At 36.2% G+C, this 13,728-nt stretch overlaps 1 protein-coding gene across 19 annotated transcripts in view; it reads left to right on the top strand.

Annotated features, from left to right (window-relative positions):
- Positions 1–13,728, top strand: part of Cep350 (centrosomal protein 350) — a 159,848-nt gene that overhangs the window by 33,013 nt on the left and 113,107 nt on the right. For all 19 annotated transcript variants that reach the window (XM_048809912.1, XM_048809914.1, XM_015491743.2 and 16 more), the window contains one exon: positions 11,312–11,425. In XM_048809912.1, the coding sequence (XP_048665869.1) occupies positions 11,312–11,425 (114 nt within the window). The remainder of the gene's footprint in view (positions 1–11,311; positions 11,426–13,728) is intronic.

Here is a 13,728-nt window from a genome sequence, read left to right as displayed (position 1 = left end):
AAAGAATGTTGCTCTTATTGCTTTTATTCTGCCATTATTTTTGTATTAGGAATTGTTTCAAAAGTAATATTTAAAGAAAATTAGCCAATTTCCAGTGTATATTTGGGTACAAGTTGATCCTTTTGCTAAATTTATTGAGGTATTTTTTATATAAGGTCTACAGTAAGAACCTTTGCTATACATGCACACAGTGAAATTAATGTATCCATCACCTTACAGTTCCTTTTATGTGTGTGTGTGTGTGTGTGTGTGTGTGTGTGTTGTAAGAGCACCTAAAATCTACTCTTCTAGCAGATTTTCATTATAGAATACAGTATGATTAACTGTAGTTTTCATGCTGCTACTTTAGATCTTTAGACTTATTCATGTCATATAACTTATTCATTTTGTATTCTTTGTATCCATATCCCTGTAATATAAGTATGTTCATATAACTGATGAGCTTTTGCTTTTAAGGGTATTTAAACCTACCCCACTGCACAAACCTCTACTTAATTCCTGGCTTTTAAAACTTCTGAAAACTTTCAGTTTTTAATTGCAGATCCTCTTGCTATTTTTAAAAAATATTTATTTCTTAGTTTTAGGTAGACACAATATCTTTATTTTATATTTATGTGGTGCTTAGGATCGAACCCAGTGCCTCATGCATGCTAGGTGAGCACTCAACCACTGAACCACAGCCCCAGCACCTCTGTTGCTATTTTAACCTTTGAGTTTTCTTGTAAAGGCCTTATCTTCCATATTTAAGAAAAATATTTAAGTTAGATATATGCCAAAATTGACATATTTTCATTGAGAAAGTGCTTTTCAGAGCTAATTTCTTTTTTAGTCAACTAAAATTCTTATATATGGTAGTTTGAAGGAATTTTGTTTTTCTTTTTTATGTTTTTGTTCCTTAAATTATTTTTATTCATGAGAAGTTTTTAATGAATAATTGATTTTTTTTAGTTGTCAATGGACATTTATTTATTTATTTATTTATTTATTTATTTATTTATAAGTAGTGCTGAGGTTCGAACCCAGTGCCTCAAGCATTCCAGAAAAGCGCGCTACCGCTGAGCCACAGACTCAGCCCAATAAATTGATTTCTTAATCAGTGTAGTTCATGTTAGACTTTTATCATTAAAACTTCTACCATCATAGCTATTCTCTTATGGTATTTTTTTCAAGTTCAGTTTTTGTAGATAAATGTAGGCAGGTCAAAATATTGTTAAGATTCTATTTTGTCTTTAACTACTGTGACAGCTTTTGCTATAGTCAATTTTATGTTTATGTTGTTTGTATTTATTTTTTTTTTTTTTAACCAAGCCTTGTTTTCTCTGACAAGTTTTAACTTGCAGGTCTTTTTTTTTTTTTTTTTTTTTTGGTAGTTCTAAAGTGTTAGTAATTTTTCCTCTGGAGCAAGTGTTAGTATGTATAATTTTAGTGGTTATCAGTTTTATTTTGTGTTGCTTACTATATTTTGGTAGTGATACTCATTGTGAGTTAAAAATGGATAATTCACATTTAATTCTCGCTAATCTGTGAAACTTCTGACCAAATTCACTTTAGAATACTGAAGAATTGTTCTGTTGTCCCTGATTGGTCCCTAATGTTTTATTATTATTTTAATATTTGGTTTTATTTGTAGGTGGGCAAAATAACCTTTATTTTTTATGTGGTGCTGTGGATTGAATTCAGTGCCTCATGTATGCTAGGCAAGCACTCTACCACTGAGCCACAACCCCAGCCCATAATGTATTATTAATAACATTCTTCTAGTGGTAGAGCTCTAGCCTAGCATGTGCAGGGCCCTGGGTTAGATCCTCAGTACCACCTAAAAATAAATAAATAAAACAAAGGTATTATGTCCAACTACAACTAAAAAATAATAATAATAATAAATATTTAAAAAACATTCTTCCATATTCTTTTAAGGATTTGTATACCACATTCACACTGTTGGCAGAAAAAATAGCAAATGATGGGTCAAAATGTTCTTGTTAGTTCTGAAATAGTGCTTATCCCAAATCTTTGCATTGTTAGGTCTGACATTAAATATAGATTATATATTTAATGTTTATTCATTCTGCTAGTCAGAATTCTGAAATACCACTTATTCCACTAAGACAGAGTTAAAATAACTGATTTGAATTTATGTTTTATTTAATGATTGATCTTAAAGTCCTAAAGAGCAAAAGTGAAAATCTTGAATGTAACATTTTTTAAGTTGTTGCTGTTTTTTTCTAAATTCCTTTTACTGAATGCTTGACATGCTAAGTTTTCATATGAAAGTGTTTTATGAATACAACCTCTAGGCAAGTTACTTTATGAAATGTAACAGACATTTAAGAAATCATTATAGAATATGGTTCTGGGCTGGGGTTGTGTGTCAGTGGTAAAGTGATTGTCTAGCATGTGTGAGGCACTGGGATCGATTCTCAGCATTGATATATAATTAAAATAAAGCTCCATTGACAACTAAAAAAATATTAGAAAAAAAAGAATATGGCCAGACCACCCACACCAGCTCGTGTGGGACCCAGGCTCTCAGTAGGCCCAGTCCACCCCTCTCCTTGTGGGGCAGACACTCTCCGTAGCCTAGGACTGCCCCTTCAATCAGCAGACTACTACAGGAGGTCAAGCCTTTCAGCCCAGATCCACCCGCACCCGCTTGTGCAGGTACCAGATCCAGGATGCAGTAGCATTCATTGATGTACACCAACAGGGTCTGGAAACCCAACATTAAGGTGAGGTTCAGATAATCTGCATGGGTACTACAAGAATATAGGGAACAAACTGTAATATCCCAGATCCACACTACAAGAAAGGAAGACACATAACAAGGGAGGAAAGTGCCCCAAACAAACCAGAATTGAATAATTGAAGAACAGAATCCAGGGACAGTGAAGTTGATGAAATGTCAGACAAGGAATTTAGAAGCTTCATAATTAAAATGACCTGTGAATTAAAGAATGACCTATATGAGCAAATACAGGCAAAAATTGATACTTCAACAGTGAGATAAGAGAGCAAATACAGGTAAAAAAAGATTAATGAGAGAGAGAGAGAGAGACACTTTGAAAAAAAAAAAAAAAACAAAAACCAGAAATCCTTGAAATGAAGGATACAATATATCAAATAAAAAACTCAATAGAAGGGCTGGGGTTGTGCCTCAGATGTAGAGCGCTCACCCACCATGCTTGAGGTACCGGGTTCGATCCTCAGCATCCACATAAAAATAAAATAAAGATATTGAGTTCATCTACAACTAAAAAATAAATATTAAAAAAAAAAACCTCAATAGAACGTATAACCAATAGACTAGATCACTTGGGAGAAAGAATGTCAGATAATGAAGACAAAGTATACAATCTGGAAAATAAAGTTGATCACACAGTGAAGACAGTTAGAAACCATGAACAGAACATGCAAAAATTATGGGACAGCATCAAAAGACCAAATATAAGAGTTATTGGAATAGAGGAAGGCATGGAATTTCAAACCAAAGGAATGCATAATCTCTTCAATGAGATAATAACAGAAAATTTCCAAGAATGAAGAACAAATTGGAAAACAAAGTACAAGAGCTTTCAGGACACCAAATGTACAAAACTACAATAGGTCTACACCAAGGCACATTATAATGAAAATGCCTAGCATACAGAATAAGGATAGAATCTTAAAAGCCGCAAGAGAGCGGAATCAGGTCACATATCAGGGGAGACCAATTTGTATTTCAGCAGATTTTTCAACCCAGACCCTCAAAGCCAGGAGATCTTGAAACAACAAATACCAAGCTCTGAAAGAAGATGGATGCCAACCAAGAATCTTATATCCAGCAAAACTAAGCTTTAGATTTGATGATGAAATAAAAACCTTCCATGATAAACAAAAGTTAAAAGAATTTACAACTAGAAAGCCTGCACTACAGAACATCCTCAGACAGATATTCCAAGAAGAGGAAATGAAAAACAATGATGAAAATCAGCAGAGGGAGGGATTACACTAAAGGAAAATCTAATCACAGGAGAACAAGTCAGGTTAAATACTAAAAATAAACAAATATGGCTGGGAATACAAATCATGTCTCAATAATAACCCTGAATGTTAATGGCCTAAGCTCACCAATCAGAAGACATAGACTAGCATATTGGATTAGGAAAAAAAAAAAAAAGACCCAACAATATGCTGCCTCCAAGAGACTCATCTCATAGAAAAAGACATCCACAGACTGAAGGTGAACGGTTGGAAAAAATCATACCCTTCACATGGACTGCAGAAGCAAGCAGGGGTTTCCATCCTCATATCAAATAAATTATGGGTTTTTAGCCCCCCTCCCCACCATCTCCTCCTGACCCATGGGAGAAGCAGGGGAAGCACGCCCCGACCAGGACGAGCCAAGAGAGGTAAAGGTCGACTGGTGGCCCGCACCTAGCCCTCCTTCCCCGGAGGACAATCAGACGCGCCAGGGAGATGAGTTGAAGCAGGATCTCCTTTATTGAGGAAGTACACCCAGCTTATATACTGCACAGGAGCCAATCAGGATAAAGGTCAGAGGGGTGGAATGAGTTCGCGTGTACACCCATCCCATAGTCCGTAAGGGAAGGCACGAGCTGTCCATGAGGGAGGAAGAGTCCTGGACCTATCCTGGAGGTGGTCTGCCTTTTCTGTCACCACCCACAGCACCGCCTCCTGGCTGATCGCCAGGAGCCATCCCAGCCACATGTGCGGCCCCAAGACCAGGAAGCGGGCAGCCATGCCCTACAAAAGTAGACTTCAAACTAAAGTCAATCAGAAAGGATAAAGGAGGATACTACATACTGTTCAGGGGAACCATACACCAACAAGACTTAACAATTATGAATATATATGCTCCAAACAATGGATCATCTAGGTTCATCAACAAATTCTTCTCAAGTTCAAGAGTCACACCACAACACAATGATTTTGGGTAACTTTAACACACCTCTGTCATCACTAGATAGATCTTCCAAACAAAAGCTAAACAAAGAAAGTATAGAACTCAATGATACAATCAATAACTTAGACTTAACTGACATATATAGATTATTTCATTCTTCAACGAGAGAATATACAGTCTAAATAATATACTACTGACTGAGCAATGGATTGCAGAAGACATCAAGGAGGAGATTAAGAAAATTTTAGAGGTTAATGACAACACACATATAGCATATCTAAACCTCTGGGTCTCTATGAAAGCAGTTCTAAGAGGAAAGTTCATTGCATGGAGTTCATTGCTTACAAGAAGAAAAAATCAACAAATAAATGACTTAACATTACATCTCAAAGCCCTAGAAAATGAAGAGCAAATCAGAGTGATATACACAATTTAAACAGATCAATTTCAAGTGATTAAATAGCAGATGCCATCGAAAGTCTACCAACCAAGAAAAGCCCAGGACTGGATGGATACAGAGCCGAGTTCTACTAGATCTTTAAAGAAGATCTAGTACCAATACTCTTCAATTTATTTCAGGAAATAGAAAAAGAGGCAGCACTTCCAAACTTATGCTATGAGGCCAATATCACCCTGACTCCAAAACCAGGCAAAGACACATTAAAAAAAAGAAAACTTCAGACCAATATCTCTAATGAACATAGATGCAAAAATTCTCAATAAAATTCTGGCAAATCGAATACAAAAACACCAAAAAGATCATGCACCACGGTCAAGTGGTGCATTCATCCCAGGGATGCAAGGTTGGTTCAACATATGGAAATCAATAAATGTAATTCATCACATCAATAGACTTAAAGATAAGAATCTCAGTAGATGCAGAAAAAGCATTTGACAAAATACAGTACCCCGTATGTTCAAAACACTGGAAAAATTAGGGATAATGTAGTATCTCAACATCATAAAGGCTATCTATGCTAAGCCCCAGGCCAACATCATTCTAAATGGAGAAAAATTGAAGGCATTCTCTCTAAAAACTGGAACAAGACAGGGATCCCCTCTTTCATTTCTATTTAACATAGTTCTTGAAACACTGGCCAGAGCAATCAGACAAAAGAAATTAAAGGGATACACAAAAGAAAAGAAGAACTCAAATTGGCAGTATTTGCTGATGATATGATTCTGTACCTGGAAGACCGTAAAAGTTCCACCAGAAAACTCCTAGAACTAGTAAATGAATTCAGCAAAGTAGCAGGTTATAAAATCAACACCTATAAATCAAAGGCATTTCTGTATATCAGTGATAAATCCTCAGAAATGGAAATGAGGAAAACTACCCCATTTGTGGGAAGCTGACTAGCACATGACCGTGTCTGACTCCCCTGCTGACCGGTATGGCATCTGGCGGTCACGCTGTGATTTTTTTTTTTTTTTTTTTTTTATTTATTTTTTAGTATTTGGCGGACACAACATCTTTGTTTGTATGTGGTGCTGAGGATCGAACCCGGGCCGCACGCATGCCAGGCGAGCGCGCTACCGCTTGAGCCACATCCCCAGCCCCAACGCTGTGATCTTGATAGCCCTGGTTTTCTAGTGTGCAAGCGACTGTGTCTTTGTGCATGGGTGTACCTTTCTATATCCCCTTAGGTCGAGCTATGCTCACCTTTTCTTTTGTAATATTACCCCTTGCCCTGTTTGGGATAGAATGTTCCATGGAAATACCCTCTGTGTGTCCTCTTCTCTGCCCTTGGGTGTGGCCTATCTAGATATCAGTCAACCTGCTCACAGCAGACATCATGAAGCTAGACTCAGCCCTCTGAGACCTGACCCCTTACCTCATTTGAATGGCTTCTCCTCCATAAAAGGGGTCAGCACGCTCGCGCTCTTTCTGCATACCCTTAAGGTCAGAAGAGCCGTCACAGCACTCCCAATGACAAAGGTATTTCTGTCTCTTGTGTGGTTATTTCACACAGCCCAATTAGCCCAGTTCCTGAGTGTTTTAGTCGGGTGCAACCAGGCACCCATTTACAATAGCCTCAAAAAAATAAAATACTTGGAAATCAATGAAAGAGGTAAAAGATCCATATAATGAAAATTATAGAATCCTAAAAAAAGTTTTAAGACCTTAGAAAATGGAAAGATCTACCTTGCTCTTGGATAGGCAGAATTAATATTATCAAAATGACAATACTTCCAAAAGCACTAGACAGATTTGATGCAATTCCAATCAAAATCCCGATGACATTCCTCATAGAAATAGAAAAATCAATTGTGAAATTCATCTGGAAAAATAAGAGACCCAGAATAGCTAAAGCAATCCTTAGCAGGAAGAATGAAGCAGGTAGCATCACTATACTAGACCTCAAACTATACTACAGAGCAATAGTAACAAAAACAGCATGGTATTGGAACCAAAACAGAGTGATAGACCAGTGGTACAGAATAGAGGTCGGCAGAGACTAACCCACAAAATTACAATTATCTTATATTAGACAAAGGTGCCAGAATGTGCCTTGGAGAAAAGATAGCCTCTTCAACAAATGGTGCTGGAAAAACTGGAAATCCATATGCAATAAAATGAAATTAAGTTCCTATCTCTCACCAAGCACAAAACTCAACTTAAAATGGATCAAGGACTTAGGAATAAAACCAGAGACCCTGCGTCTAATGGAAGAAAAAGTAGGCTCTACAACCCACAATAAAAAATTTAAAAAAAAAAAAAAAAAATTTGCAAAAATGTAAAAAAAAAAAAAAAAGAAAAAAAAAGAAAAAGTAGGCTCTAACCTCCATTATGTGGGATTAGGCCCCAACTTCCTTAATAAGACTCCTTTGGCACAAGAATTAAAATCAAGAATCAATAAATGGGATGGACTCAAACTAAAAAGCTTCTCCTCTGCAACAGAAACAATCTGTGAGGTGAATAGAGAGCCTACATCTTGGGAGTAAATCTTTACCCCTCATACATCAGGTAGAGCACTAATCTCTAGATTATATAAAGAACTCAAAAAGCTAAGCACCAGAAAAACAACCCAATCAATAAATGGGTCAAGAACCTGAACAGACACTTCTAGAAGATGATATACAATCAATCAACAAATATATAAAAAAATATTCATCATCACTAGCAATTAGAGAAATGCAAATCAAAAGAATGGCAGAATGGCAGCTATTATGCATACAAACAACAATAAGTGTTGCTGAGGATGTGGGGAAAAAGGCATATTCATCCACCACTGGTGGGACTGCAGATTGGTGCAACCAATATGGAAAGCAGTATGAAGACTTCTTGGAAAATTGGGACTGGAACCACCATTTGACCCAGCAATCCCTCTCTTTGGTCTATACCCAAAGGACTTAAAAACAGCATACTATAAATACAAAGATATGAAAAATTGTGCTCTATATGTGTTATAAGAATTATAATGCATTCTGTTGTCATGTATATTAAAAAAAAAAAACAACAAAAACAAAAACCCAGCATGCTACAGGGACACAGACACATCAATGTTTATAGTAACACAATTCCATAGTTCCAATAAACTGTGGAACCAACTTAGATGCCCTTCAATAGATGAATGGATAAAAATTGTGGCATATATACACAATGGAATATTATAAATAAAAGAGAATAAAATCATGACATTTGCATATAAATGGATGGAGTTAGAGAAGATAATGCTTAGTGATCTTAGCCAATCCCAAAAAACCAAATGCTGAATGTTTTTCTAATATAAGGGGGCTGATTCATAGTGGGATCTGGAGAGGGAGCATGGGAGGAATAGATGAACTCTAGATAGGGCAGAGGGGTTGGAGGGGAAGGGAGAGGCCATGGGGTTATAAATGATGGTGGAATGTGATGATCATTATTATCCAAAGTATATGTATGAAACATGAATTGGTGTGAATATGCTTTGTATACAACCAGAATATGGTTTCCAATGTCCTGATGGAGGGATTTTTTTTTTCTTCCCAACAGTGAAGAACTGTTTGTGTCAATATTTTGGCAATGTAAATTAGAAGCACCTTAAAATATTGTATTCTAATGTGTCATTTTAATTTCATTAATTTTAACACATAATACATTGACTTGGTTTACATTGACATGGTATACAAAAATGAAAAGTTTAATTTGAGTAGCTTTTGTCACTCTAATGCCTCAACCACATTTCTGTTACTTGTCTTAAAATGTTTGCATACACAAATAATTTTTGTATGTTTGTGTATATATTTTTTTCCTCTTCTTGTACAATTCTAGCATGCTAATTCCATTCTGCACTTTGATTTTTCATTTTGTTTTTGTTTTTGTTTTTTTAAATAAATCATGTAAAAATCATGAGAAGTATTCTGTAATTCTGCTTCAAAAGATTGAAGTGGTGATCACAAACAGTGCTTATGTGATACTTTCTTGTATATATATATATATATATATATATATATATATATATTAGTTGTAGATGGACATAATATCTTTATTTTCTTTATTTATGTGGTGCTGAGGATTGAACCCAAGTGCTTTACCCCTGAGCCCCAGCCCCAGCCCACCTTTCTTGTTGGTATATCTTTATCTTTCTGGTATAAACACCAAAGAAGGTAAAGGGCCTATCTTGATCATTCTTATTTTATCCTAGAGCTGGTATAATGTCATGGACACAAGTAAGTTTACAGTAAATTTTTTATTTTATTTATTAAATTCAATTAGTAGGAAAAAGTGGACAAAGAATTGGAAATAATTCAAAGTTCTCCAAAATCTAAAACTTTGAGAGTGCTAGTCTATATGTGGAAAATTTCACGCCTGACCTCATGTGATAGGTTACAGTCAAAATGTAGTTGTACCACACAGTTTATTCAAAGACTCCAAGGGAGAGAAGACCCTACCAGCCCTTGAGCTGTAATGTCTTTATCATGCATGCTCAGATTCCCCCACACAGGATAAAAAGGCATATGGTTTGCTGGATGTATTAATGGCAGTTCTCCTGATGACCCACATGGGGCCAAGACCCAGAAGTTCTACTCACTTTTTGTTTATTCTATGATGTAAAGGTATTGCTGAAAATGTCAAAAAGCCCTGCAGATAACCTTATGGGTAACAGATATTTAAAGAAGAGGAAGTGTTTCTGATTTATCAGCTCAGAAAGTCAAGCTGGACAGCAATGTGAGCCTGAAACATCTTACAGTAGACTGTGGTGTTGGAATGAGCACCATACTGGACCTGAAGAAACAGAAAAATAAACAGTTGAAGTTTTGTGCTAAAAGTGATGAACAGAATTTAAGGAAAAATAGGAAAACACAACATCAAGCTAAATATGAATATCTTGATTGTATTTTGAAATTATAGATCTGTTAACATCGCCGTGAACACAGACCTCTTAATGATATGCCCATCCTGAAACAAGTAAAGATCTATCCTAATGAACTGAAATTGAAGGAACTATAAATATTCAAGAGGCTGGTTGCAGACGTTTAAGAAAAGACATTAAAGTTTTAAGGATTTGTAGTGGTAAATAAAGCATCTGCTGACCATGAAGTAGCATAGAAATTCATTAACTAATTTGCCCAGGTCATTGCTGGGAAAAATCTGATGGACGCACAAGTCTGTAATACAGGTGAAACATCACTATTTTTGTGTTATTGACACAGAAAGACTATGGCTAATATGGCTAATAAGACATAAGGAATTAAGGATGCCAAGGACAGAGAAACTGTGCCAGGATATGCTAATGCAGCAGGCACACGTAAATGTAAATGTGCTCTGATAGGCAAAAGCTTGCATCCTCACTATTTAAAAGAAGTGAATTTTGTACCAGTCAACTATCAAAAAGGCATGGATTAGGGACATTTTTCTGTTTGGTTTCACAAACGATTGTACTATCAGCTTGTGTTCACTGTTGGGATTGGCTCATTACTGCAAGCTTTTGTTATTCCTTAACAACTGTTCTGCTCCTCCAGCTGAAATTCTCATATAAATAATGCTTATGGACTGGGGATTGGGTAACTCAGTGGTAGAGCAATTGCCTAGCACCTTCCTCAAAATACCAAAATAATGCTTATGTCATATACTTTCCTGAAAATGTGACTTCCTTAATTCAGGAGACAATGTGTTGTATGATTCCATGTGAAATGTCCAGAATAGGCAAATCCATAAAGATAGAAAGTAGATTGGTAGTTGCCAGAGATGGAAGAGATCATGTGGGAAATGACTGCTAATAGGTACAGGATTTGTTTTCAAGGTGATGAAATTCTCTGGAATTAGATGGTTGTATAACTTTGTAAATATAGTAAAACCTCTGAGATGTACATTTTAAAAGAGTGAATTTTATGTCACATATCTCATTCAAAAAAGTATGCTCAACAAAATATATTTTGATATGAACTTTGATGAGAATATTCTGTATTACTGGTATATATTAGGTTTCAACCCTTCAGAGACCAAGATTCGAACGCCTGATGGGAAAGTATGGCAAGAGGCCGAGTTTCAAAACATGAGTAGAGAACTGTACCGTGATTTAGCACTTCACTTTGCAGGTGAGAGCTGAGCTTTTTTACGATTTGAGTATTTATCATGCATGCCATCTAATTTATAATATTTAAACATGAAATTGTCACCTAACTAAAGATTTTCCCTTTTCTAAGTGTGTTATATTTAATGTAGTAGTGGTTTGAGTTAGAAGACTCTCTCAGCCTCTAGGTTCTGCCGTGAGTTAAAATTAGCCTACATGACTAATGAGATAGGCTGTTTTTTAAACTGGGGGACTTTGGGAATTCAGACCACCTGATGTGGAGGAAGCATAGGAGAGTCTAGTTGACATTTACTTCTGGTACCCTTCTGACATCTTTGAAGTGGTCAGATTGTTGAAGTGGTCAGTAATTTGGCAGTCAGATGTGGAAAGAAAATAAGTATTATAGGGAGAGAGTAATGTTAGAGAATTAGAAATAGGAGACGCCTGTGGAAGCCTGGAAGAGGGAAATAGGAAGGTTATAGTAGTAATGTTGCTACTTGTTGAATACCTAGTATGACTGGCAAGATACTAAGTGCTTAATCTTGTGTATTTTTTACAGTTGAGGAAGTGGAAGCTCAGAGTAATTTTCCCAGGGTTGCATAAAGAATTGAAACCAAGATTCAAAACCAACTTTGTCTGATTCTAAATCCTGAGGAGTTTCTAGTAAGCCCTCGTAGAGATTTCACTAATAAATTTTGTGGCATTGAGTGACCAGTCCAGTTTTCTTGCTTTTATTAATTAGAGCACTACATTCAGAAAACAAATTTCTCGTGTGGAGAGATGAGCGAAGATTTTGGAATCAGCTTATAAGAGTTCAAATCCTGATTGTGCCACTTACTAGCTATTTCTGCCAACTATGTTACATAACCTTTCTTCGTTGGTTTTCTCATCTATAAAAAGGAACAATAACAATATATTTAATAGTACAGTATCATTATAGACAAGTGGAATATGTCAAGACTCTTAAAAGATCTGCCTATAATACATCTCTCTCATTATGGTAGGTGGGTGATTTCTGTGTTCCTAGCTAAGAACAACCTATCTACCTGTATTTTAGATTGCATTTGTTCTTTATATTTGTGATTATTACTTCCAGCCATGTGTGCTGGCACATACCTGATGAAATCCCAATGACTGAGGGTGAGACAGGAGGATCACAGGTTGAATGCCAGCCTCAATAACTTAATGAGGCCCATAGCAACTTGGTGAGACTGTCTCAAAAAATAAGGAGGACTGGGGATGTGGCTCAGTGGTAACCACTCTAGAGTTCAGTCCCCAGTACCACCCCCTGCCCCCACAAAAAAATTCCACCCTATTTTTTTTTTCCTTTTTATCATCAGCTTTCCCTTTCTTCCAGGTCATTCCATCATAAAAGAACTTTTTTTTTTTTTTTTTTTTTTTTGCTTCAGTCACTGTCCTGTTTCTTCCTTCTATTAACAGTAGAACTGCAAAAAGTTGCCTTGTACTCATTGTACCAATTTGTCTCCTCCTTTTCTTAATCTTTTGTTTTAGGTATTTGCCATTATTTCTCTGTGGGCTACTATTCTTAAGATCATCAGTGACTATCACATTGTTAAATGCAGTATTTAATATTCATCTGTCATCTTGAGCTCTTAGCATTCAACATGATTGATCACTTCTTCCTTGATATTCACTTGATATCTGGGGTTTCATAAGTACCTGGTTTTATTCCTAAGTCTTACTGCTCCTTTTTCAGTTGTTTCTTTCCTAATCAACTCCCTGATCATGCCAGTAAACATTGGCATGCCTTAGCCTCAGTCCTTGGTACTCATGCTTTTCTTCCTCCCTCCTTTGTGCATGCTCTCATTCATATTTATCTACACATACCTATTAGGCAAGCTTAGCTAGTCTCGAATATTTATTCTTTATTGCTAATGATTCCTAGATTTATGTCTCTAGCCCAAATCCCCCCTCTTAACTCAAGCTCTTATTCAGCTGGTAACTCCACATGTTCTCTTGGATGTATAAAAAAAGTTTCCCAAGCTTAATATATCCAAAATAGAGCTTATTAACTAACTCAGTGGAGTTAAACTTGCTACTCTGGCAGTCATTTCACATCTATTAATACTGTTCTTCTAAGAGTTCAGACCCTAAATCTTGAGTCTTCCTTGATCCCCTTCTTATTTCTTTCACTTTATATTATCTAAAATAAATGTGTGTGTGTGTGTGTGTGTGTGTAATATATGTAAAACATTTATAAAACACACATACATACTCTCCTCAGTCGCTACCACTTAGATCAAGCAACCATCAGTTTCTTGGTCTCTTGCCTGGATTACTACAGTAGTATTCCAACTGGTCTCTTTA

This window comes from Marmota marmota, unplaced genomic scaffold (genome assembly GCF_001458135.2).
Source record: "Marmota marmota marmota unplaced genomic scaffold, marMar, whole genome shotgun sequence".
NCBI lineage: Eukaryota > Metazoa > Chordata > Mammalia > Rodentia > Sciuridae > Marmota > Marmota marmota.
This window is presented reverse-complemented; position numbering and strand designations above follow the sequence as displayed.